The 26,172-nt window shown below is 45.0% G+C and overlaps 1 protein-coding gene across 7 annotated transcripts in view; it reads right to left on the bottom strand.

The window, feature by feature from the left end:
- Positions 1-617: 617 nt before the first annotated feature.
- The window catches only part of LOC147641195 (Zincin-like metalloproteases family protein), a 192,261-nt gene continuing 166,706 nt past the window's right edge, over positions 618-26,172 (bottom strand). For 5 of the 7 annotated variants that reach the window (XM_086818928.1, XM_086818948.1, XM_086818934.1 and 2 more), the window contains 3 exons: positions 17,336-17,471; positions 16,209-16,374; positions 618-1,154 (listed from right to left, as the gene is read on the bottom strand). In XM_086818928.1, the coding sequence (XP_086675054.1) occupies positions 853-1,154; positions 16,209-16,374; positions 17,336-17,471 (604 nt within the window). In that variant the 3' untranslated portion in view covers positions 618-852. The remainder of the gene's footprint in view (positions 1,155-16,208; positions 16,375-17,335; positions 17,472-26,172) is intronic. The other 2 variants (XM_086818937.1, XM_086818945.1) reach the window with 1 other exon arrangement.

Below are 26,172 nucleotides of genomic sequence, written 5' to 3'. Positions count from 1 at the left end.
TGGAGTGAAGGAAAATGTTTTGCAACAATGAGATGCAACAGGGGTGCTAAGGTGCAGCCCTGCCATACGGAGTGACAGATCTGGAAGTGCTCGACCTCCACAAGCAAGCAAACTTTGGTGAGCCTCTTGATAAAGCCAAGAGACACCTCTAATCCAATCTTCAGAAAATCCCATGCGTGAAAGTACCCTCTAAGAAGTCCCAATTCACTCTGTCATAGGCTTTCTCAAAATCAAGTAGCAAGATTGCCAGGGGCTGATTACTTGCCTTGGCCCACTCTACCGCCTCCCAAAAGCAAAATATGTTATCAAAAATGCTTCTTCCTTGGAGGAATCAATTGTTTGTCATGAAAGACTATCTGTAACATTGGCTGCGACCTCATGCTCATTGCCTTGGCAAGAATTTTGTATGCAGTCCCAAGCAATGTGATAGGCCTCTATTGGGCAATGCTAGTCTTATCATGACCCTTCGGAATGAGGTGGAGAAGACTCTCAGTGATGAGAAAAGGACGCATAGAGCCTGTGTTCCACATATCCTGTAGTGCTGGGGAAGCCCTATAGACCTTACGAATGTCAACAATTAGTCACGAAATCATAAGTGAAACAAAAGGAATGGGTGCAAAAAAGTAAAAATGTTCACGTTATTTTTTAAAAAAAAGCATTACAACCAATAACGAGTTCTCGATACATCAAAAACGTTATCAAACTCAATGATAAATGATAAGCTTTCAGTAATGCTCGATTCCTAGCAATTACTGAAGGGCCATGAGTGAGGGCCAGAATATCTTCAAAGAAATTAGAAAAAGATAGAGCACTACAGAGACGTAGTGATGACCTTTTTTAGACCTTGTATACTCAGAATCCCAGCTCTTTGAATAAGCATTCTACAGAGGGCTTTACTCCTCCCTTGGGACATGCTATAAGGGATTTCTCATTCGTACAGTCCTTGATAATGAATGCAGGGTCTTTCCCACCTCCATGTTGAAGCAAGCGTGTGCGAAGAACATCACCAGCCTCGGAGGAGAGAGGATCGGCCTCACATACCATATCCCAGATGGTTGCAGCAAAGCATCTAGCATAAAGGTAGCTATAGTATCCTGGAGAAAACATAACAGAAGTATCCATCTTTACCATTGGAGCAATAGATTTTTTTAATCCTGTGCAAATTCACAAACGTTTACATTAGATGTGCTTTGATACTTGAAATCTCACATGGTGTAGCCTACTTGAATAGTACTACGTGAAATGCTACATTTTTACTTGTACGCACTCAAATTTAAAGTAGGTGGAGCTCGCGCTGATGAACCACTGTTGCCTCTCCTTCTTTGCCCCCACCTCTGTCCCATCTGCTCCCGCCTCTGCCCTCTTCTGCTCCTGCCTTGCCCCCCACCATCTCCCGCCTCTGCCCCCCACCATCTGCACCCACCATCTGCTTCTGCCCCTGCTGCACCCGCCTTGTCCCCTGCCTCCATCCGCGCCTCCTCACCTGCCTTGCTCTCACCCACCTCTTCCTTCCCCCGCCGCCTTTTTCCTTCAGCAGCATTTTTTCATTTGGATTCGAGTCAGCCGCCCATTGTCAATTGGCTCTATGGCTTCTGCCACAGCCAATCTATCGTCACCCCCACAGGCCGGGAGAATCATCAATTTTTTGCAAGACGAGCTCACCTCTCTTCAGCACGACATTTGACATTGAGGTTCAGATCAACCTTGTTACGAGGGTTTATGGCTCCCACCCTTCTCGTTCACAGGCCCGTGAATGGCTTCTAGCAGCTCTCCCTTCGGAGCTAATTGTGCACTTCCAAGATTACTCGTTTGCTTGGTCGAGGCTTCTTCCTTGTGGACTTTCGTTCTCCAGAAGCCACTTCTCAGGTTTTGGCTGGCCCTAGGAAGATTTTCTTCTTTCATTACACCAGGTGGGCTTTGATCCAGTGGCGAAGGATCAGTGCCTTACCCCGGTCTCACTACGGTTCCCTGCTCTTCCTCGGTCTTATTGGAAGCTCTTAGCTTCCATAGACCCGGAAGGAACATAAGCATATATGTGAAGCCTCCAAAAACAGGGCTGTGTCATCAGCTAAAACTCAGAGTCAACCAACTCCTCATGACTACGAAGAGGCAACCTCAATCCTGAAATAGCAGCAGTGGAGCAGAGAAAGATGCTCATGGCCTCTGCAACTATAATATATAATAAAGGGGCTAATGGGCAGCCCTGTCGTACTGAGCGAGAAATCTGAAACCGCTCTCCTCTATCACCGCAAGCAAGAACTCTATTGTGGGCATCACGATACATGCATGAAACTCCCTTGATCCATCTCTGAGAGAAGCCCATATGACTAAGAGTACCCTCAAGAAAGTCCCAATCCACTCTATCATAGGCCTTCTCAAAATCCAAGAGCAGAATGGCTAAGGGCTGATTGCTCGCTTTAGCCCATTCGACGGCCTCCCAAAACGAGAAAATGTTATCAAAGATGCTCCTGCCGTGTAAGAATCCATTCTGGGTATCATGAATAACATCCTGCAAAATTGGCTGCAATCTGATGCTCACTGCCTTAGCAAGAATCTTATAGGCAGTCCCTAGTAAGGTGATAGGTCTCCATTGGCCAATCAATGTCTTATCCCCGCTGTTAGGAATAAGATAAATAAGCCCCTCAGTGAGAGAAGAAGACATAGAACCTGTCCCCCACATCTCCTGCAAAGCCGATGTTATCTCAGCCCCAATCTCATCCCAAAAAGTAGTGAAAAAAACAGGGGAGAGGCCATCCTCCCCTAGACACTTACCATGAGGTTAAGGCATGAAGAGCATGACTGAACTCCTACATAGAAAAAGGGGCATCCAGAGCGGCACACATCTCCTCAGTGATCAAATGTGGCAATGCATTCCAAACCTTCCTCTGTGCCCTGTGTCTCAGATCAGAATGCGGCTCAGCACTAAGAAGCTGGCAATAGAAATCAGCGGCAATCTGTCTAACCATGAGAGGATCTGAGTGAAGAGTGCCATGTAAATCCTGCAACTGCCTGACACTATCTTTGGCATGAGATGGGCCGTGAGAAGCAAAGAAATATTTGTTACATCTGCCACCCATCTGTGTCCAAAAGGATTCGTGGGCATGCAAACGATACTCTGCGTGCTGCTCAAGAGAGTGATGAAGTTCTGCTCTAATAGTACATAAAGAATCTGCAACCCATTGAGCATGAGGATGTTTCTCGTGCTCTTTCTGCAAGGCAGCCAATCTATGTCTAATAGCCCTTTCTAAGTCCAAGGCCTCTTGCCTCTTAGACAGGGCACATGTGTGATAAAAGTCACTAATATCACTGAGAGCAGAGGCCAGGCTTTGAGAGGCCTGTAAGAAGTCATCAGATCTCAAAATATCAAGCATACGATGCGATAGTTCTGCATCTAAAAACAAATGATAAGGGATGCGTACATGGGGTGCTGATCCATGGCAATTCATATCTCTAATACAAAAAACCACTGGGCAATGATCCGATTTGGTCCCAATCAAAGTATGTCCACCTCTGTCAAGCACCCAATCATCCACATAAAATCTGTCTAACCGTGCATAGATACATCCTACATCTCTTCTCCTGTTAGACCATGAATAAAGAAGAGTGGATGGACTCCTCAAAATGTCATCCTCATCCCAACAATCTCTACCATGAATGGAGAGTATAAACCTCTCCCAAGACGTTCTTTCAAGAGGATGCACCAAGCCCTCATGTCCACCTCTTTTATCCGTTGGCATCTCAACCATGTTAAAATCCCCACCAATAATCCAATGGTCGGCAAGAGGCATCAATGTAGTGAGAGATTTCCAAAAGGCAATCCTCTCACCTCTATGGTTAGGAGCATAGAGGTTGAGAATACCAATGCGTGTAGTACCCTGCATAAGAAGGATCCACTGTGCTCTTGCAGGCAAAATGACACCATGTCCAATGATGCAAGGCAAGTTCAAAGCTGAAACAAAGATACAAACACCACCCTTGGTACCAACAGCCGGTGACCAAAAGGTGTGTCCCGAGAGAAGCTTGCCTAATCTCCCACACTGACTAGCATCCAGTTTATGCTCTTGCAAGAGCAATATATCCATAGGTCCACCTGTGACTGCACAACGAAGTTGGGTTTTTACAATTTGTTTCTGTCGACGCGGAAAAAAACCCCCAAGACCCTGAATGTTCCAAGAGACAATCCTCATAAAGACTCAGAGTAGGAACGACCAGATCTCGTCGTGGATGAAGGACCCCCTTTAGAGGCGGAAGTATGTCTCGCATAGGTAAGGGAGGAAAAATCTGACGATGTAAACCTTACCTCTCTCTCCCACTCCAGGGAAAAGCGAGGGCTAGTCCTCAAAACTGGAGAGGTACCATGATAATGCGAATGTGCAACATCATCCTCAAGGGTGCAATCATCCTGTAAAACTGTAATGTAGCATCCTCCTGTGAGGGATCCAGATCATGTGCCTGCAAGGCCTCATCCTCCAAAAAAGGATCAACATCCTGTGATGCATGAGCTACATAGGGGTTAGGGTGCTCCACAGGGAGTGTGGGTGAAGGGGTAGGTAGGGGGGTCCGAGGGTGCCTGCCATCCCTAACCACAACCCAACGCTGTGTGGTCTGCTGTGGCAAAGGAGCAGTTGGAGTCTCGGCATCTGCAGAAGGCCTCTGATGGGCAGGACCATGCCAACTCCTAGCATGGCCCCTCGATTTGGGACAATCTCTAGCAATGTGACCCTGTCGACGACAAATCCGACACTGGTCAGGTCTGCCTGCAATCTCCATCCTGTGAGGCGGAAATGAGATCCGTCAGGTCTCTGAAGCATAACATGATCATCAGTAATCGATGGATCAGGAAGAACAAGCACAAGGACCCGGGGTACACCATCAAGAGTGGCGGTAACGGCCGCGGAATCTGAGGCGGGAGAGCTTGGGACGATTGGTACCTCTAGAACCTGGCCAAAGGATGCCCCTATGGAAGCTAAAAGCTTCCAATAGGACCGAGGAAGAGCAGGGAACCGTAGTGAGACCGGGGTAAGGCGCTGATCCTCCACCACTGGATCAAAGCCCACTTGGTACTCAAAGAAGAAAATCTTCCTAGGACCAAGAGGAAAGGGGCTGCTAGCCAAAGCCTGAGAAGTAACTTCTGAAGAATGAAAGTCCACCTGGAAGAAGCCTCGACCAAGTAAACGAGTATCCTGAAAGTGCACAATCAGCTCCGAAGGGAGAGCTGCTAGAAGCCATTCACGGGCCTGTGAGAACGAGAGGGGTGGGAACCATAATCAGTCGCAACAAGGGTAGATTGGACCCTCAAGGTCAATGTCGTGCTGAAGAGAGGTGAGCTCGTCTTCTGAAAAATTGATGATTCTCCCGGCCAATGGGGGTGATGAGAGATTCGCTGCGGCAGAAAAAGCCATAACACCAATCAAGAAAAGTGGGCGGCCGACTTGAATCCAGTTAAAATAGCTGCTGGGAAAATGGGAGCAGAGGAAGGGGGGCAAAGGCGGGGAGCAGCTGGGGAAGCAAGGGCAAAGGGGCAGGCGGGGGCAGCAGAGGGGCAGGCGGGGACTGAAGAAGGCAGGGGGCGGGCAGCAAAGGGGGGCTGGTGGGGGCAGCAAAAGGGGGACTGGCGGGGGCAGGCGGGGGGGCAGCAGAGGGGCTGACGGGGGCAGACGGGGGCAGCTGAAGGGTAGGCGGGGCAGCAAAAGGGGGGCTGGCGGGGGCAGCAAAAGGGGCAGGCGAAGGCAGGCGGTGGGCAGCAGAGGGGCTAGCGGGGGTAGCTGAAGGGCAGGCGGGGACTGAAAAGCTAGCGAAGGGCAGAAGATGGGGTGCGAAGGCAGCAGATGGGTAGGCAAAGGCAGCAAAGGCAGGTGGGAGCAGCAAAGAAACAGGCGGAGGCAACAGAGGGCAGGCGGGGGCAGCAGCGCAGGTTCACGTCACTTCAGCAGCACAGCTCCCCTTTATACAGTTTTGGGACCATATTGGGGATGAGATCACACTTGCTTTACCTGAGATGTGGCGTACAGGTGCCATGCCCCCTTTTCTCACGGAGGGTCTTATTCACCTTATCCCAAAAGGTGGGATTTGACCAACATCAAGCAGTGGACGCCCATCACTTTACTTGGATCTGCATATAAAATGTTAGCTAAGGCATTGAGTATGAGGTTACAGCTGGTTCTTCTATGGATTATTCATGACACACATAATGGGTTCCTCCAAGAAAGGAGTACTTATTTTCATTTTGGGAAGCTGTAGAGCAGGCTAAATCTTGCCAACCTCCTGCTGGACTTTGAAAAAGCATATGACAGAGTGGATTGGGACTTCTTGGAAGGCAGGATGGTACATATGGGGTTTTCCCAAGACTAGGTCAGAGAGGTTTCATGCCTATATAGGGAGGCCCATAAAACAGTTTTGGCCTGCGTGAGGGACTTGGTGAGTGCTTTCAGAATTCCTGCTCGGTGCGATAGGGATGCCCCCTAGCTCCCTTACGCTACCTCATAGTAGCAGAGGCTATGCGGAGGTCCATTCGGGCTTCCCCTAGGAGTCTCGGGCCCCTCAGATTGTCTCTACGTACAAAGGAAGAGTTGTTGGACTCGGAGTTAGCAAATGATACCGCTTCTGCTTACTTTGCTTGTTGGTGAGGCCATGCAACAGTAAAGTAGTCACCTTTTCTTCATGGATGCTAAGTACATCTATTGTGGTAGCTGGGTTGATGAAACTCACAATGGGTGCTCTCAATGAACAAGCTTTAAAAGAAATGTTCAAGAAATGCTCTCGGAGGTAGTGGTACCACTTGCTTGTGATTTTGCTGGATTTTCCATTGGGCATTCCACAACTCTATGCAGACCATTGCAGTGATAACATTGTATAGAGACTCTATGCAATGCCGGATTCATTTCTTTGCTTATACACCTGCTTGAAACACTGGAATTGGAACTCCTTGATGGTCCCAATAATATCTTGGCAAAGAATCTTGTGGTTCATCCACATGGTGGATTCGGATCAAGTTCCACTTCGTACTCCAGATTTTTAACATTTTCATCAACCAAAACATGATTGACCAGAGTTGTTGGTGGTGTGGGAGGTTGTGGTGGTAGTATAGATGGAGGGAAGGGAATCTTGGGCACTCTGTACACACCGCTTTGATTGTTCACTGCACCTGCAGTAGGCATTTGAGTATGAGTGACCGCAGCAATTTTCCCTTACGCCACTGGCAAGGCAAGTGGAGCTCTCTGTTGGGAAGAAAATGTGTTAGAAACTCTATGACAATGACATAAGTTTGTGTCATGATTACCCTATCGCAAACAATGTGCATGGTACAAGTTAGGCGTTGGTCTCAGATGAGGATATTCTGAACTTGTGTGATTTTGGCGGCAGAACGCACACCACACTTTGAAAATTTTGCAACACATCACTCATCTTTTCCCCGGCTTGCATCTCTGGTTTAGGTGTTTCATATACGAGCTACAAATTCTTTCACTGTTTCAGTTTGTTCTGAGTTATTTTACTCAGCTGAGTTGCATCGCTCCATTTTGGTCATGTTTAAGCAAATCCAACCATGAAAGCTCCTTTTAGAATTTCAAAGTTGACCTTCCCCTCAGCTGTTAGGACTCTAAACCATTCACCAGCTCTACCTTGCATTGTGAGGCCAAATGACCTAACTTTGGTCAAGTTATGTATATTACCATAGGTTTTGCAGTTGGGTAAATATTTCTAAGTGCTGTTAAGGATCTGTATCTCTATGAAATTGAGTCATCAGTTCCTTTAGCAATGGAGCTGACATTTCACCAATTTCGTACAACTGTCTTGCACTGTGTCCGATGAATCTGGTACTCTATCAATGTTCCAGTCACCAATGGTCGTTCCGAGTTAGTGGAATTCTCTTAAGGACTTATTAGTGGAATTCTCTTAAGGACTTATTGATTCTATCTATCTCCGTCAGCACACAAATAGGTATCCCCGGGATACTTCTAGGCACTACGGTTTGATTGCTGCTAGGTTGTGTCCGAAATACACAATTTTGCTCCTTCCTCTAGCTCCTATTGGTTTTGATTTATATACATCATCAGTTGTTGATGCTCTCGAAGCTCCCGTTCTGTGAAACCTTCCGGAATCAAGGAAACTTCTTCCTCTTCAACAAGCTCCTGGAGCAGTCTCTTCTCATGTCACAGCTCAGTTTTCTTTTGCACTTTTCGAAGGTAAATGTTAGTTATTCTAGCTGCTCCTATCCTTGGCTCTAAGCCAGTTTCAATGTCCCTTGAAATTGAATCTTCCCTTAACTCTTCATCTTTTGGTTGTCCCCCACAAACAAGATCCTCTTCTATGGAAGTCATCCCGAAATAATTCCTGTTTGATGTTTTGGATGGTGTTGGTGGAATTATTGGATGGGGAGTATCTTCTGCTACTACATCTCGGTAATGCAGATCTGAACTGTCCTCACTTTGCTCCATAGAATCGTCACTGGAAGTTGTGTCGTATTGTTCCGGGTATCCAAGACCAACAACATTCCCTTGTGTATTACCGAAGTAATACGAGCCAAAGCTTGGTTGATTTGAAGATCTAGGGTCGTTCGATGCACTTTTGTCCGGATGGATGTTGGAATTCTCCTTAATCTCAAGTACATTAAAGGTCAGGTTCAATAATGAATCTTTTCCACATAAAACTCAAGATTTGGGAACCTTGGAAGGGGTCCTCAATCTCCAACAAATCAGTTTGTTCACTTTCTGAAAATTTCTGTTCTTTCCTGCACTTGTACATGTACAAGTAGACTTGTATGACGTACTATTGCAGATGTACGACGTACAATTATAACAGTACGTGTACCATTGTGACAGTACTACGTACTATTGTAATTATGTGTGTCCTTTCTAGTCTCAGATTCCCGACATACCGTTTGATATCTGCACCCATACAAGTGTAATTATATGGCATACTGTTTGAGATGTCCGAGCTAGAATGTGGCACGTACTAGTGAAAACTGTACGACACACCAATAGGAAATGTACACATACTAATAGCAATTTGTCTGACGGACAAGTGTACTTGACCGCGTCTCGTTATACTTGATGGCATACTATTACAATTGACTAAGTACCATTATAACTATTCGGATAAGATATGGATAAGTTACCACATGTCAACCTCTGATTGGTTGATTCGATTTGCCATGTGTCAGATGCTTCGATCAAATTTTTATGCTATCTACACTGGATCACGTACTGCTTCTTATGCCATACCGTTACAATGATACGCATACCATTTTGAGACACGACACATACTTTTATAGGTTTCTCAATTTTTCACACGCAATGACCTAGTGTTTCTAATGGACCACGTACCATTACAATGATATGTGTACCATTAGAGACACGACATGTACTTGCTTTTGTGCCATGACTGGTCAATTGGCACCAGGTTTGAGAAACGTCTCCAGAGATGTTCTTGAACTTTCTAATACTTGGCCATGTATTCACACTAAGCCGGACACTTCTTAAAAAAGACCTAAAGTTGGCTTGGCTTTATATTTTCAGCCTTTACAATGGCATTACATATCTATGTACTTGGCTTACTTCTAATGCCCACAGCTTAATCAAGTTGAATTACATACAAGATGGATAATTACAAATTAAGGCTCCAAAATGGCTTAACACCAGTGCCATTCCTTTGGGTACCATTGAAAGCGGGCCAGAGGATGATTCTCCCACAGCCAAAGTTTCCAAGAGAATTCATCAGTGACTTTGATGGGGAAGGGATAAAGATACCAGTTGAACTTGATGACCACACCGGTGGTAAAGGCTCATAGAAATCCTTGAAATTACACACCTGCTTCAGTTGTAGGCGACAGGAACAGCCTACCTGGAAGACTAGGGAGGTCATTTGAAGTACAAAGACCCATAAGGGGGATTTCTGCATGGAGAAAATCGCCATCCAGGTGGAGAAAAGAGAGAGGCGTGGGGGTGGGGGGGGGGTGGGGTTGGGGGGTTTAAGCAACACTTTCCTTGTGGGGATGCAAGATGATGGTGTCCCATACCACTTGGTGTTGATCAAAGGAAGTATCTGATGAGCTCCCGAATCTGGTTAATGCACGATCTTGAGAAAGACCAATAGTTGGTGGTGTACCACATTGTGGCTAGTAAGACTGGTAAGCCACCATCACCCTGCCCACATAAGAGTCTTGTGGTGCTTCAATGAAAAAGTTTCCTGCAAATGCTTGGTAGGAGCGGAGTGATCTATGTTGGGGGAAGGCGTAGGCCCACCTGGCATCCAAGCTTTTGGTGAGGGTGCCACTCAAAAAGCCCCAAGATTTGTTCTAGTTAATTTGCACTCCTAAAGCAAGGCAAAACTCCACAATTGCTGTGGTGAATCTGAGAAGGTTGCCCTTGGTGTGCCCACCAAGTATGCCACCATGTTGTTTGTAAACTTTTTAGTTGAGGACCTCCTCTAGGGTCCATAAAGGCAGGAGGACATGGTGGAGTTCAGAGTCTTGTGCCGCAGAGCATTTCTTACGACCTCTGTCACAAACAAGAAGAGGAAAGGTGCGAGCCTTGGTGAATTGAGCGAGAGATGGAGAAGCGCTTTCCCAGAATTTCCTGCATGACAAGCCCCATCTTTGTGGAGTTCTGGCGACACCTTTGGAGAAATTTTCATTCTGGCAAGGTTTACTTTGTATAAAGGCCTCTTTAGACTTGTACCTTAGAGATTTTCGCCAGTGATTTAGACCTATTTTAAATATAAACAAATTTCAGGAAAGAGACCTAGTATGAAAAAACATACAACAATCACAGCTATAAGCCGGAATAGAATAGAATCACCCCAATATGTAAGGTGATTTCAACCACTGAGGAGCATCATGATGCCATGAGAGACCTGTGGGACTAGAGGAAAAGAAAATGACATGGTCCCACTCCCACATAAATACAACGCGCGTTGCTTGCGCGGAACGAGAGCACCCCTGAATACAAGCCCAAGTAGCCATGAGAGTATGGATGAAATCACACCATATAGTACTAACACACCGAGACCCAAAAATCTGGACACCCTCAATAGCCTCCGTGCATCTAGCTCTCCAGACCTGCCATGCTGTAATACTGGCAACAATCTCCCAACTGGTGTCAATCCTTTGTTTGGGGGGTGTATAATCAGAGTGAGGGACATCTTGCAATAAACCATGCTAGGCAATACCTCTACAAATGAAAATAGTAGAGTCTGTACCACTGCCCTCGTAGAAAAGCTGCAGACTAGGTCCACATATAACTGTACAATAAAGCTGCGTTTTGACAATTTGTTTCCACCGACGCGGAAAAAAGCCCCCAAGACCCTGAATGTTCCATGACACAATCCTCATAAGAACTCAGAATAGGAACGACCAGATCTCATGGTCGACGAAGGATCCCCTTTAGAGGCGGAGGTACGTCTCGCATAGGTAAGGGAGGGAAAATCCGAGGATGAAAACCTTGCCTCTCGTTCCCACTCTGGAGAAAAGCCCGAAAGGGCCGGTACCTCTAACACCTGGGCAAAGGATGCCCAGCACTAGAGGAGTTTTGTTTGGCAGCAGGGGCACTCATTAATTGGCACAAATCTGTTGGTTTTTGGGTTAGTGATTCACCGAGAGTTGATTGGGGTGCAAAGCTTGGTTTTACTTGGATCAGCAGAGGATGTACTAATAGATATTTGGGATGCCAAGTTGGGATTGATATTTCTCCTGCACAGCAGTTTGCTCCGGTACTTATGAGTATCCGAAAGAAGCTCCTCCATTGGAGCTCCAGGAGATTAGATTTAGCCTCCAGAGCTTTGGTGGGTAATCAAGTTTTGCTTGCCTCAGCTTGGTTTATTGCCTCTTGTTGGTGCTTCTCTCGTGCGTGCATTAGCCAATTGCGGAGATTGATCCGCAATTTCTCTGGTCGGGCTTGGATGGCACCTCAGACACTCGTGCCAGGGTAGCTTGGCTCACAGTTATTTAGCCCAAAAGAGGGGGGCTTGAATAATATCGATCTGGATGTTCAATGCAGGGCGTTGCTTTGCAAACTTGTGGTCAAAGGTTTCCTACCAGGCACTGAGCCTTGGAAGGATTTTTTCTTGTCTCAAATTTCCAGATGTACAGCCACGGTCGGGAGAGACTGGATGCCCAACACACGTTTTTTGTTCACAGAGGCTGATATTAGGGCACCATCTTCCCCTCTTATTGCAGCCATTGTCAGAGCATGGAGAAGCATGAGATATTTTTTGCGACAAAGGCTTCCTAGGTCTTTGGACGAGGCTGACCGACAACCTATTATGTGGAACGAGTTCATTAGGGATGAGGCTGGTCGGCCACTTGGTGCATCTCGTTATATGCAATGGTCAGGATGGGAGAGATGCGCATACACAGTTCTTGCTTGGAAGACCTTTAAGAGTCTTCCGGAGGATCGGAGAGTTGCATCCACTCAGCATCTTAGGGGCTCTCGCATTCGTATTGATCAGATTGATGCAGCTATTCCGCATGAGTGGCTTTCTGGGACCTTTCACGGAGACTATCATCCAAGTTGGCTGGGAGTTTTTTCGCGGATAGGCATACCTCTGCAGGTCATTGCTTTGCCAGGCCAAGAGGATACAGATTTCCTCATGTATTCTATCATGCATGGTGGGAGATTGAGGAGATGTAGTATGGAGGAGATCATACCAAACACTAGGCTTAGTCCAGTGAGGATTGTTGGTCGCTTGGGGAAGCACTGGTTCATTGACCCTTCTCCTCAGAGACTGACTCATGGCTCTTGGTGTTTGTGGCTATATGGTGGCAGTCCTATCAGATATCTTCAATGGGATCCAGGAGAGTGGGAGTGGATTGATGCCTTAGATCCTTTGAAAAGCCTTCCTATTTTCAGTTTCACTGTTCGGAATGCCAGGCTTCTCCTCACTCGACAGATGCATAGGATCCCTACTCTCAAGCCTCATTGGGAGAGCTATGATATCTTTCCAGTGATACAGCGCAGATATTGGCATAGACTTTGGCACTCATACAGAAGGAGCCAAATCTCTCATTTCTTTTGGTTCTTCTTACATGGTGGTCTCCCTACCAATCAGTGGAGATCAGTTTTCGGTGTAGCACCTTTCTGTCCTAGATGTGCGGCAGATTCTGAGTCCGTACAACATTGTCTATGGGGGTGCAGCATTGCATAGCAGATTTGGGGTCCTGTAGCCCAACTTATGGGAAAATTGAGTGGCCGAGCCATGCATGTGACTTGGGGGGCAGTTGCTTGGCTCTCCTAGTCCGGTCCGCAACTTTTTTATGAAGGCAGTGGTATAGATTCTATTTTTTTCATTCGTAGAGGTATTGCCCAGCATGGTCTATTGCAGGATGTTCCTCACTCTGATTATACACCCCCTAGACAGAGGATTGACACCAGTTGGGAGATTATTGCCAGTATTACGGCATGGCAGATCTGGAGAGCTAGATGCACGGAGGCTATTGAGGGTGTCCAGATTTTTGGGTCTCAGTGCATTAGTACTATATGGGGTGATATCATCCACACTCTTATGGCTGCATTCAGGGGCCCTCTCCTTCTGCGTAGGCGAAGCGTGTGATTTTTATGCGGGAATGGGACCATAGCATCTTCTTTTCCTCTAGTACCACAGGTCTTACATGGCATCATGATGCTCCTCAGTGGTTGAAATCATCTTACATATTGGGGTGATTCTTTTCTCTTCTGGCTTATAGCTGTGATTGTTGTATGTTTTTCTCATACTTAATAGAAGTCTCTTTCTGAAAAGAAAAGAAAAGAAAAAAACTGTATAAAGAAGGATGGTGACAAACCATCATCCCTTAGGCATTTTCGTTTTGAGAAAGACCCTATAATGGAGCAGCTTAAGCAGATTGTGGTCCAAGATAAAGTGGCCATTACTCGAAAGAGACTCAACCCAAGGAATGCCCAATGAAAAATCCAACAAGCTCACATGCAGTAGTAGTGCCACTGACTCCTAACTACAACAAGTGTGGTGGTGAACATTTCTTTAGAGATTGTACGTTCAAAGCACTCACTGCGAGTTTCACAATAAATATACTTAGCGTCCAGAAAGGGAAGGTGATTGCTATACCATCACATGCTCTCACTACGATGCAAGCAAGAACTACTGCTCATAATAGTGAGACAACTATAACATTTAGAACAAGCATAGTTTTCATGGTAAAAAAGTACGATACCATATGGGAATTTTAGGTACGATATGAAATTTTGGGATACCGTACGATAAAATACGTTTTTTTTTAAACGCTTAGAAACTATGGAGCTTCAAGTTTGAATGTGAGGGAAGGTTGGGCGGGGGGGGGGGGGGGGGGGGGTGGAGGGCACTTTAAAGGAGTTTCTCAAGAGCTCAAGCCTCTAGCCAAGACAAGCCAAAAAAAACGGTCAATAAACAGTAAGAAAAACAGACAAAACAGGCAGAAAACAAGTGGGAACGACACTTTTGCAGACAGTCGAAACTGCACCCAACGGTCATAAGATATGATCGTTGACTCATATCATACCTTACGAGATTGTATGGTACCGTACCATACGAGCTGTACGGTTCGAATTGGTTCGTACTAGTACGAGAAACAACCATGCGAAGAAGAAGAGTGAAGAAGGTCGGTAAGGTGATGAGCAAGTCTTGGTTCAAAGTGGCTCAGATGAAAAGACTGCTACAACCACCTCCACTACTCATGTTACGAGAGACCATATAGTTAAGTAGCTTAAGCAGACTGCGGTTCAAGCTAAAGCGGACACTACTCCAAAAGAGACTCAATCCAATGAATGCCCAATGAAAAATCCAACAAGCTCACAAGCAGTAGTAGTGCCACTGACTCTCACCTGCAATAAGTGTGGTGTTGAACATTTCTTTAAAGATTGTTCGTTAAGAGCACCCAATGTGAATTTCATTGGCCCACTACCACAATGAATATACTTTGCACCCAGCAAGGAAAGGTGATTGCTAAACCGTTGCATGCTCTCACCAGGATGCAAGCAAAGCAGGCAAGTACTGCTGCTCAAAATGGTGAGACAAATAAGACATTGAGAAGAAGAAGAGTGGAGGTCTGTAAGGGCGATAAGCAAGTCCTTGTTCAAAGTGGCTCAGATGAAGAGACTGCTACCACCTTCTCCGCTACTCATTTGGAGAAAGACCCTAGGAGCAGCTTGTGGTCTGCGGTCCAAGCTAAAGCGGCCACTACTCCAAAAGAGACTCAACCAAAAAAAGCTAACGGCAATGGTGAATATCCTCATTCTACACAAGAGATGAGTCGATTGGAAGAAGCCATGACGAAGGTACGTAAGTGCTAGAAAAACTTTGAGGCTAGGCTAATAGCTAGTAAAGGACCTGAAACTGTTTATCCAATAGCCCTACCAGCCGGACAGCCTAACAAGCGTCTAGAGGTGCCACGTGAGGTTGTGGAACTTGCTGAAGAAAGGTCAGCTATCCAGCAGCACCAAAAGCAGCCAGCAGAGGTGGCTAGATCTGCAGCAAAGGGCACCTTTTCAGTGGTGGCCAGAGCAGTAGATCAGGGCAGCAATAAGGAGCAGCCAACACAGCTGAAGGGGCGACATATTCAGCCCAAATCAGGTCCATCTGTCAGACTCCAGTTCAGTCCATGGAAAGCAAGTCAAGTCAAGTCTTGTACCTTATTCTCTTGCAAGCATTAAAGTAAATACAGCTATAAGGTGGGGGGCCTTGAGAGGGTGGATTGGGACCCAATCTGGTGTTCATGTCTACTTCTCTCAACCCTAAACTTTGAAATTTAGTTTTCAGCAACTGTTGAGCATCAATATCTAATCATTAAAACGCTTCCGCAAGCAAGTGCAGGTTACAAGGAGATACTATCATGGGCTTTGCATTTCCATCTTCTCCTACCTAAACATCAGCCTCTGAATTTGGCCAATAAGACAATGCACCACATCGTGACAAGGAGAACCAGATTAACCATCACCTCACGGCTAGCCAAGGAAGGACGATCTGCACTCCAATACATGAACTTCTCAAAATTACTAGCAAGACGAAGCTACATTCAGTGCTGATGATACTTCAACTATCTAGTTGAAGGTCCAAGATGCCTACATTTTATTATATCCATCATGCAAGGCTCTCTAAAGTCACGTTGACAAATCAGAAATGCATTTTCTTGTAGTGGTGCTTCATTTCGAATAAGATGAATCTGATCCCTAAAGGAATGCTTTCAAATAAATGAGGTTTCACTGACAGTTGCCTGTTTCACATACCAGCACCATATGTCACCAAATGGTTGAACCGCGTATGCCAATGAGTCCCTTCTACGTGCTTCCAGCTTGTATGTTTATGTTTCAAAAAAGCGATAACCGAAGTGGTGTCCTCAGCTGGAAGAGGTTGCTCTCCAAAAAAAGATTGATCAATCATTGCATATAGGACCTGCACACAAAAACAGAAATCAGTGCATGTTATGTCAACAGACCTAATACAAAAGGAGAGCTACAAACTCTTTTCTGCAGATTTTCGTTCGCCAATCAGAATTTCAGAAAGCTGTCTTTGACTTTACTTGGTTCCCAAGATGCATTACCACCACATGTTTGGGCAGAAAGACACCGGAGCTAGAGCCTAGCGTTCCCCGCAAGCACAGTCCTTCCAACAAAACATGAACATGGTCTTTGCACTATCCTTCCAAAACTTGTTGCATGGCTTTAATGACAGAGTTTGTTTTGAGGGGTTACCTTCCAAGGAAAGGTCTGGTCTAAGGTAGAACATACTGGCTACAAAAGAGGTTTGACAAGCAGCCCATCAAGTGGATCTTGGACTGCATTCAAGATCACTGGCATTCCCTTGAAGCTTTTGATCTCGTCAAAGGATGTGGTTCTGGCTCTGACTGTTCAAACATGGGCTTTTGAAAATCTTTTAGTCCCCCAGATATAGATCAGGACATTATTGTTGAGTCTGAGAGGCGCTCAAAGGATTACCTTCAAAAATTCATCCATTTCATCTAGGTGCATTCCAACTGATTGAGTGATTGGTCAGAAGGGAAAGCTTGGTTCGCAAATCATCCTGAGGCCTCTCAAAATAGCTACTCAATGTCATGCTGATGAAAGCACCTTCGGACCCTTGAGACACCCAAATGCAGGAGCAACACCAGCGGGTGGAAAGGGGGTATTCATCCACACACCTCTTTTCCCAAGAAAGCCAAGCTTGGGGAAGCGATGGTTGATGCATTCAAGATTTGTGTATGTTGTCCTTGGCCAAATTAGAATGTGAACAATACACAATATAGTAATCACCATAGATGTATGGCATCAGGGTAACATGGACTCAAAAAAGACAATGCACCTGTTAAAGGCACAAGCATTTACTTTAAGAAAAGGGATTTGACAAGTAGGGAGACCTGCCGTTGCAACTCAGTTGCAGCAAACATGTTCTTAGCTTTGTTCATTGACTCAACCAATTCAATAGGAATCGCTTCTCCAGTTGCATAGTGCTTGGCAAAACTACTGAGCACTCGATAATCCCATGCATAATACCTGAGAAATAAATAAACAGCATCATGATTCAGGACCATCTCTGAAACTTTCACATACACAACCAAAATGCATTGCATCACTTAAGCAGCCTCAAATAATGAAAATGCTAGAATAATTTGCAAAACACAGCAGCAAAAAAATTGTAACTTGTTACAGAAGGGTGGGCAAAAGAACTACAAAAAGTATCCCAAAGCATGTGACACCTACTTGAGGTGTGGCCAGAATCCCAACCGCCAAGCCAACCGTCCACTCCAAACCTCTCTTGCCTGGTATCCTTTTAAGCAACGGGGGATTTATTTTGTTGGCCTAACCATCCCAGTCGCTCACTCTAGCTGCTGCAAGTGCATTTTGCTAGCCACAAACTATGCCACCGAGTGGGCAGAAGTGAAACCACTTGCTCAAACAGTGGCTTTCTTCTTATATAAGCACATCTTCACACGGTTTGGATGCCCATTGGAACTCACCAGCCATTGGGATTCCCACTTTATTAATGAGGTCGTTAACACCTTCCTGGCTTCTTTAATTCTTCTTGTAGTGGGTCTTTCACACAAAGTCATGTGCATGCTGTCTCAGGGAAAATTAGCGAACAGAATGCTTTGTAATTCCCTCATGCAACCATGTCATTGGCACCCGAATCAGCGGCTTGAAGCTCTCTTAGATACTCTTTGGGCATACCGCACAGTTTACAAAGCCACCATCCAGCATAGCCCCTTTCAATCATCATTTGGCTTGGAAGCAATCATGCTATTTGAATTCAACGGTGGATTGGGACCCCACAACCCAATCGTCCTCAAAGTTCAACCTTTCAATCAGCCAACCTCCATCGCCTCTTCATTTTGAAGAACCCTGTGCCCGGGCTAACCAGGCCCGTAAGGCTGAGTAGAACCAGTGCATGGCTTGCCATGATATCCACTTCCACCAGCCCTAGTTCACCCAAGGCAATCTGGTTCTCCTATATCACATGTCGAATGTAAGTAATGGTCTGTAAGAGAGGAGCTGTGACCAGTGGCGGCTACTGCTGATCATGCGTGATGAAGCCTCTCAACAGTCCTCCAAACATCCCCCCCCTAATCCTGCTCCCTAAATGGCTGCTCCATACATAGGTGCTGGACGTACTAAGGTGTCAAAGAGCCAACACTTAGTGTGGGGTTCCTGAAAATGTTCCTCGAGGCGTTGTCTCTCCAAACGGGGCAGGAAGGCATGCCCTCATGCAAATCTGTCAGTGGCAGCAGTAGTTCCGCAACAGCAAATTGTTGGCATATGATGCTGTCTCTTTCTAAACCATCCTGCTCAAACAGCCTGTCATTGGCACCTAGCAAACAAATAAACTTATATGTATATGTTTATATGTGCATTTACCTAGCACTTAGCTTCAGTTACTAGGTTTCCAGTTTCAGTTTCAGTCTCAGTTTCAGTTTTGTTTCAGTTTTTCATGACGATTATATTCCATGGATACTTGTAATCATTTTTTGTCTCATAGGCCCATTGGGCCTTTTCGAAGACACAAATATAACATTCTTTCTTTCCTTCTCTCTCTCTTTACAAAACCACCACACGATCCCAGATCCACCCAAGCACACAAGGCTAACTTAACAGTCTCGTTGATGATGACCACTTCTCCATTACACTTGCTACTCCCAAGCATGACGACTACTCTCTAACAATAGGACTTCTCTCTTAAAATAGATCCTTGGAGAACACGACTTGTATGTCAACACCCTTCTTTGGACCCAGGACTATAATAGCTATATATAACTGTCCTGAAATGTGTAAACTCCTAAAAAGACTCCAAAGACCCTAGTCCGTATGTATGCCTATCACATCTAAGGACAAGACAACAAGGACAACCAACCACAGTGATGCACAAATTCGGGAGCAAAAAGTTTTACATAGTAGGTATGTACCAGAATGTAAAAGAAAAATGTGAACATTTGCCAGGTATAGCAGCCACTCTGGGCAAAGTGGTTTGTGCACCTCGTCCTACAGGAAACAAAAACAGATTTTGCATCTTGTGGGATACGGACCATGAGCAACCACCTGCAATTGCTGTTGAAGTAGAAAATGTGCGTGGCATGGGTGCACGTTACTTCAAATTAAATTGGGGAGTCCTTTTTTTTTTCCGAGAAAAGACCTTTCATTAGTTATATAAAAAACGCCTGTAGGGCTACAAAAGATCGCTCCTGCTCATAAGAGAGACAGAGCAGTGAGTACAGCATGGCAGCCCGGCCGGGAGACTCTCCCTAGGTGCTGCAGAATACAAGCATCAGTACAAAGGACTGAGAGGCTAAATCATACAATAGGGGGGGGGGGGGGGGGGGGGGGAAGAGCCAAACCGGTGGCCTGTAGTGCCAACGGGGGGATCCCGTGTAAGGTGTAGAAGGGGCCACAGCGCCAAGTGGTGTGAAAGGCCTGGCGCCGTAAGATCGCCTCGTCCGAGTCACCCCGGATGCGGTCGTACTGTCCTCGCAGGGTGTGGATCAACTCCTGCCAAATCCCCCGTACTGTCTCTGCTGGTGGCTCCAATCTCCCCTCAAAGGCCGTAAAGCAACGGGCCCTCCAGGTGAACCAGATGGTGAGGCTACTGAGGAGCTCCCATCGTAAATCCCTCTCCCGTGTCCAGCTGGCGGACGAGAAATCCGGTGCCGGAACCAGGCGAGGCTCGCCCCTAATAAATCTGATGGCCTGACTGCCCTGCTCCATCTCATAGCCCATAGCAGGCCCTGACGAAGTCGACCAAGCAGTGGCACCCCACGTAAACATACCCTCTGGAGAGAGGGGAGCCAGAATACGCAGCATCCGCATCCAAATCTGCTGCGCCTGAGGGCAATCCCAAAGGCAATGTCTCTGTGTCTCCAGAGGGTGGCCGCATCGGACGCAGGCTGCCCGAAGACCGCTGTAAACAAGCCAAGTGCCAACTGCTGAGCCCCTGTGGGCGACCAGCCACTGAAAAGTCGATCTCCTGCGGGCCTGTCCACTGGCCCAGAGCCGAGCCCAAAAATCCTCCAGGAACTCCTGTGAAAGTCCCTGTAGCCGCCAATGCCCTGCTGCCGCTGGAGAGACCGTCCTCCTCGCCGTCAAAACATGCCGTCCCAGCCGAACAGTATACTGGAAAAAGGTAATCTTTGTGGCCTCAAGGGATGCATAAGGATCATGCCATAAGTTTGGGCATATGGCTTCTGAATGTCCTTCTCTGCTGCATCCTCCGCCGTTATCTGTTGTACCTCCCATTTCAGCGAATGTGCAGCCAACTCAAGTTAAGGAGATACCAACAAATCAAGCCACTCGAAATACTCAAAAGGAGAAAGAGAAAGGAAAAGCTAAAGTTATTCCACAAGTTGTTTCTTCTTTGGCCGTGCCTAATCAACCAAAGGATAAAGGAAAAGATAAAATATCTTCGGCTGAATGGAAAACTCCGAAAAAAGCTACTATGATTCGTCGTGCTCCCGTTCCTTCACGTAATTGGACTGCATCTGCCACTATTGCACAGTCTTCCACTTCATCGACTATGCTTTCTAGAATATGGTCGGATGTAGTTCGAGGTCCTTCCTCGAGTATGGATGCCGATGTAAATGCTTTGGATATGTGTGTTGATACGAATATGCATGAGTCTCTCTTGATTCAGGGCGAGGGCTCTCTCCCTGATTCAGTTGTTGTTATGCAGCATTGATTTTGCTGGCTGTTCACTGTATATACCTTTGTACAGTTTTGATGTTTGATGCTCCAATAAAATGTCTTTCGTACAATATTAGAGGACTTTGTGATCCTAGTAAATTTAGGTTGTTTTGGTACTATGTACATAAAATGCAACCTCATCTGGTGTGTGTGCAAGAACACAATCAGCATACCTTAGTGGGTCAATCAGGTCACTTTGCTGGTTATGATATATTTTATGCGGGCACTCAGCATTACTCGGGAGTGTTTATGCTTGTTAAGCATGATCTGCAACCAATGTTGGCCTACAATGATTCTACTGGCAGATGGATGGTCATTCAATGTTTATTGTATGGACAAATTTATGAATTTGCAGTAGTTTATGCACCACAAAGCTCAGCTGACAGGGCAAATATATGGTCACAAATGTTGGCTTATCCCTGGCTCCATAATGTATTCCTTTGTGGAGATTTTAATAATGCTCCATCTCCTGAATTTAATTCCACGGGAAGAACTCATATGCTTGGAGCTGAACGCAGAACATGGAATGATTTGCTCTCTTCCTGCAATATTTTGGACCTATGGCAGCATGTATTCCCTCGTCTGCAAGGGTTTACTTTTAATCACAATGCTTTTCCACATATCTGGACACGTCTGGATCGCTGGTACTTGTTACATGCTGACCAATACGATGATTTTGTTTGCAAGCTATGGATTGATCGTTCCATGTTACTCTCTGATCATTCTCCTTTATGGTTAGGCCTTTATTTTGATATGCCACAAGATGTCTCTATTCTTCAGAAACATAGGCTGTTGCTTTTAAACAACAGTTATCTTGTGCATGCTGATTTCAAGGAAATGGTTTTGCAAGCCATTGAGCCTTTGCCCCTTCAAATGCATGAGGATATTGACATTGCTTGGTTTCAATTTGTTCAGCGCATGCAGGCTGTGATCTGTGATTATGGTCGTTATTACATGGCCGACTTGCGGGATCGGATCTTGCAGGCTAAAGAAACATGTCAATCTATGGCTGATCTTGCTCAGTTTCGGGTTTTAAATACTAATGAACAAGAATCTTTATTGCAGGCTAAGCATTTCCTCATGCTAAATGATCAGAGAAAATTGCAAAAATGATTGACACATTCGCGACATCGAGCTATCATAGATAAGGGTTGCTCTTCCAAAGATTTTTTCAAAAATCTACATGCTTCAAGACAAAAGGAATGCATCAGAAGGGTGAAAAAATCTCATGGTCAATGGACTCATTCTTTGTCGGAGCTCTTGTATATTGCTAGTCAGCATTTTGCAGCTCTTTTTGCTAAACCGCCAACTACTTCATCTGACATACTTAATGCTCGTTATGCTTTATTGCATCATGTTCGGCCCATTATTTCTCCACAGGATGCTTTGGAATTAGAATCTCCGTTCACTGATATTGAACTTAAAGATGCTTTACGTTCAATGGGTCGATGGAAATCTCCCGGATGGGATGGATTGACAGTGGAATTTTTCCATGCTTTTTGGCCTCAGCTGGAACAATCATTGCTGTATATGATCAATGAAGCTTGGGCAAATGATGTACTACCATCTTCTTGGAAAGAAGGATTGGTTAAGCTTTTCCCTAAACGGGATCTTTGTGAAGCTTTTTCTGGTTGGAGGCCCATTACTCTTATGCCTGTCATCTATAAGCTTCTGACTAAGATGTTGGCAAATCGTATTAAAGGATTTTTACATGATGGTTTGCATCCTGCGCAATATGGTTTTGTGCCTCGGAGGCAAATCAATGATAATTTGGCTAATGCTTATATTGCCATTGAATATGCCAAATACACTAAGCAGGATGTACTCATTTTGCAGGTTGATATCGAGAAAGCTTTTGATTCTGTGCATTGGGACTATATAGCGATGACTATGAGTTATCTTGGTTTCGGTGCGAAGTGGCAAAATATTGTGTATTGGCTCTATAATGACAGTGATGCTTCTTTGATTTTGAGCTCTTCTCTATCGGATTCTTGGAAATTGGGACGTTCAGTTCGCCAGGGTTGTCCGCTTAGTTCCTTGTTGTTTGCTATTGCCACACATCCTTTTCTTTGCTACTTGGATTTTTTGCAAGCTACTGATGAATTGCATGCGCTTACAGCTTCCTGCTGGGCATACTTTCATGGCTCAGGCTTATGCTGATGATTCTTTTTTTATGCCCAAGAATACGCAACAAGATCTTCAGAGATTAATGGAGGCTTTGGAACTTTTTGGTCTGGCTGCTGGTTTGAAAGTGAATTTCCGTAAGTCTACCTTGCTTGCGCTTAACGTACAGCAATGGCATCATGTATTGTGGCCCGGTGGAATACCTCCTGGTGGACATATCGTTCGTCATTTGGGTTACCCTTTGGGTTGGCAGCTGTCATCTTCACAAATGATTCAATGGGTTATGCTAAAATTGAATCGCAAAATTTATTATTGGCAGCTTTCCACTTGGCCTCTTCATGTACGTCTCAGGATAGTGCAGGCTATTGTAATGGCTTACATACAGTTCTTTCTTCCATTGATTATGTGGAGGAAAGTTGATATAGATCGGTTTATGTCTCTGGCAATGGCAATTGTGTGGAAAACTCAACATCGTAAAAAGGGTCTTCGTCTTTTGTCAATGCCAAAGATGTGTTCTCCAAAGATACATGGTGGCTTGAACATATTGAATATTCATTTTCATGTCCTTGCTCGTAAATCCACTTTGCTGTTGGAATTTGTACAACAGTGCCAGCCATGGGCTATTATGTTGGGTCATATGTGTATGTCTATGTCTTCACCTGCTTTTGGAAAGTGGACTGTTACGTATTGGGATGCAATTTTCAGCCATTTCGATGGAAAAATTGCCAGCTGCCCTCTTTCATCTAAGTTAATTTTTGCCTGGAAACAGGTTACGCAATATCTTTTTTGGAATCCCAGGCTTAATGCGCAATCTTCTTCGCTTCGCCTTGAGAGTATTCATTGGTCAAAGGCTTTTGATGTACCCACAGTTGCATAGAAACGCGTTTCATACAGGTTCGAAACGTACGAAACGTTTCGAAACGTTTCATCCTGTATGAAACTTGTTTTTTTCATCATCTAATTTTTTTTTATTTTTTTATTTTTTTATTTTTTTTATTTTTTTTTTATTTTTTTGTGTACAATGTAGAGACGGATTGCATTGAGAGTTCTCTCCCAGGATTGCAGTTCAGGGCCTTGTGAGAGAAACTGGAGTACATGGGCTCTTTTTCACACGAAAATGAGAAATAGACTCTCCTCAGCACAATTGGAGAGGCTTGTCTTTTGTCATTGCAATCTCTGATTGCTAGAACAAAAGGGTCATCCCATTGAGCCTCGCCAAGGCCCAAGTGAATCCAGATAAGATTGATATCATGAAGTGCAAGGAGATTCCCGACATTCCTCAGGAGGAGAGAGACATCTATTCTATGCTCTATGAGGAGATCATGGCTCCGGCTCGCACTACACAACCTTCTCGAGAGGCTAGTACTAGTGGTGCACCTGCACCTCTAGAGGATGAGGCATTTGAGGACTCGGCTACCGGCAGTGACCTTGAGAGTGAGGCTGCAAAGGCAAAAGATGCAGATGAGGATGAGCATGAGGATGCAGATGAGGATGCAGATAGTAGCTGCTGCCAGTATCATTTTATTTGGACATGTTATTTAGTTTGAACTTTGGACATGCTATTTATTTTGATCTTGGATTTTAAGTCATGACTCATCACCCACGTGGTGATCCTTTTGATTTCTGCTTAGTCATCAGTGATCACCCACATGATTTGTGATATCATCATATCTTACATGTATTTTGTTTTTATTGAAATGAATTCAATGTGGTCTCTTATAAGTGATGTCAACAGTTTTTTCTTTTCTATATTTCAAGTTAAAAATATACATGTTTTTTCTATTTTGTATGAAACCTTTTTGTACCCGTTTCTTACCTTTTATGAAACGTTTCAAAACGTATGAAACCCGTTTCATACCTGCCGTTTCTGAAACGCCTGGCAACTATGGATGTACCCTTGGCTCTAAGTGAGCCTAGGAAGGCATATTTCCTTTCAAAGAAAGGAGTTTATCTTATTGATGATGTTTTGGATGCTGGTGGCCATGTGCTTTCTTTTGTGGTTGCCGCCAGAAAATTTGGTCTGGGGATGCATTATAGATCAATCTGGCAGCTTATTCGAGAGCTTCTTGCTCCTTTTGAACCAATTGCAGATTTGGATCGTTCTGATCATTTGGTTGATTGGAGCCTTAGAAGAGAACAACCTGCACGAGGCCCTTTATCAATGGCTAAACTTTCGGTTCATTCGATATATCATCTCTTGTTGCCTGCCTCTTGGGTTCAAGAACATGCGAATCAGATTTGGCATCTTCATAAAAGTCAGGCTTGGTGGAAACAGCAGCTTCATTCTCTTTGGAAATGCAGTCTTCCTTTGAAAAGTAGAATTTTTTTATGGAGATGCTTGATTGGAGTCTTGCCAGTCGGCCTTTTCTTGGCTAGGCAACTTCTGGCACCTTCAACTTGTCATAGTTGTGGTGCTTCTCAAGAGACAGTCTTTCATCTTTTGTGGAGTTGTCCTCTGACCAGGACTTTATTGGATCGGATTGCTGCACGTTTGAGAGCCCGCTTCCGACAGGCACCCTTTGGGAAATACTTTTGGATCTTCGGTCTACTCCCTTCACCCCTTAGATCCTATAAAGTCTTCTTTGATTGGGTTCGCTCTACTGGGCTTTATGGACTACCTGGCAGTCTCGCAACAAGATAGTTTTTGTTGGGCCTCATTTGGATGCTTACTCATTCTTCCGTTCCCCTCTTCAGCAATCTTTATATGACTGTCTCTCTCTTCATGAGATTGACTCATCTCTGTATGCTCTTTTTACAGATTGTTTTTAGATGTTTAACTATGTTCACACTCTAGTAGTCTCCCTTGTATATGGTCTTTTTGGTGGGTTTTCCTCGTTTTGAGGTTTCCCACCTGTAAATTAATGACATGAAGCTTTACAAAAAAAAAAAAGTAAAAGAAAAATGT

The sequence above is a fragment of the Cibotium barometz genome, chromosome 2 (genome assembly GCF_041138505.1).
Source record: "Cibotium barometz isolate CiBa-2024 chromosome 2, ASM4113850v1, whole genome shotgun sequence".
NCBI lineage: Eukaryota > Viridiplantae > Streptophyta > Polypodiopsida > Cyatheales > Cibotiaceae > Cibotium > Cibotium barometz.
This window is presented reverse-complemented; position numbering and strand designations above follow the sequence as displayed.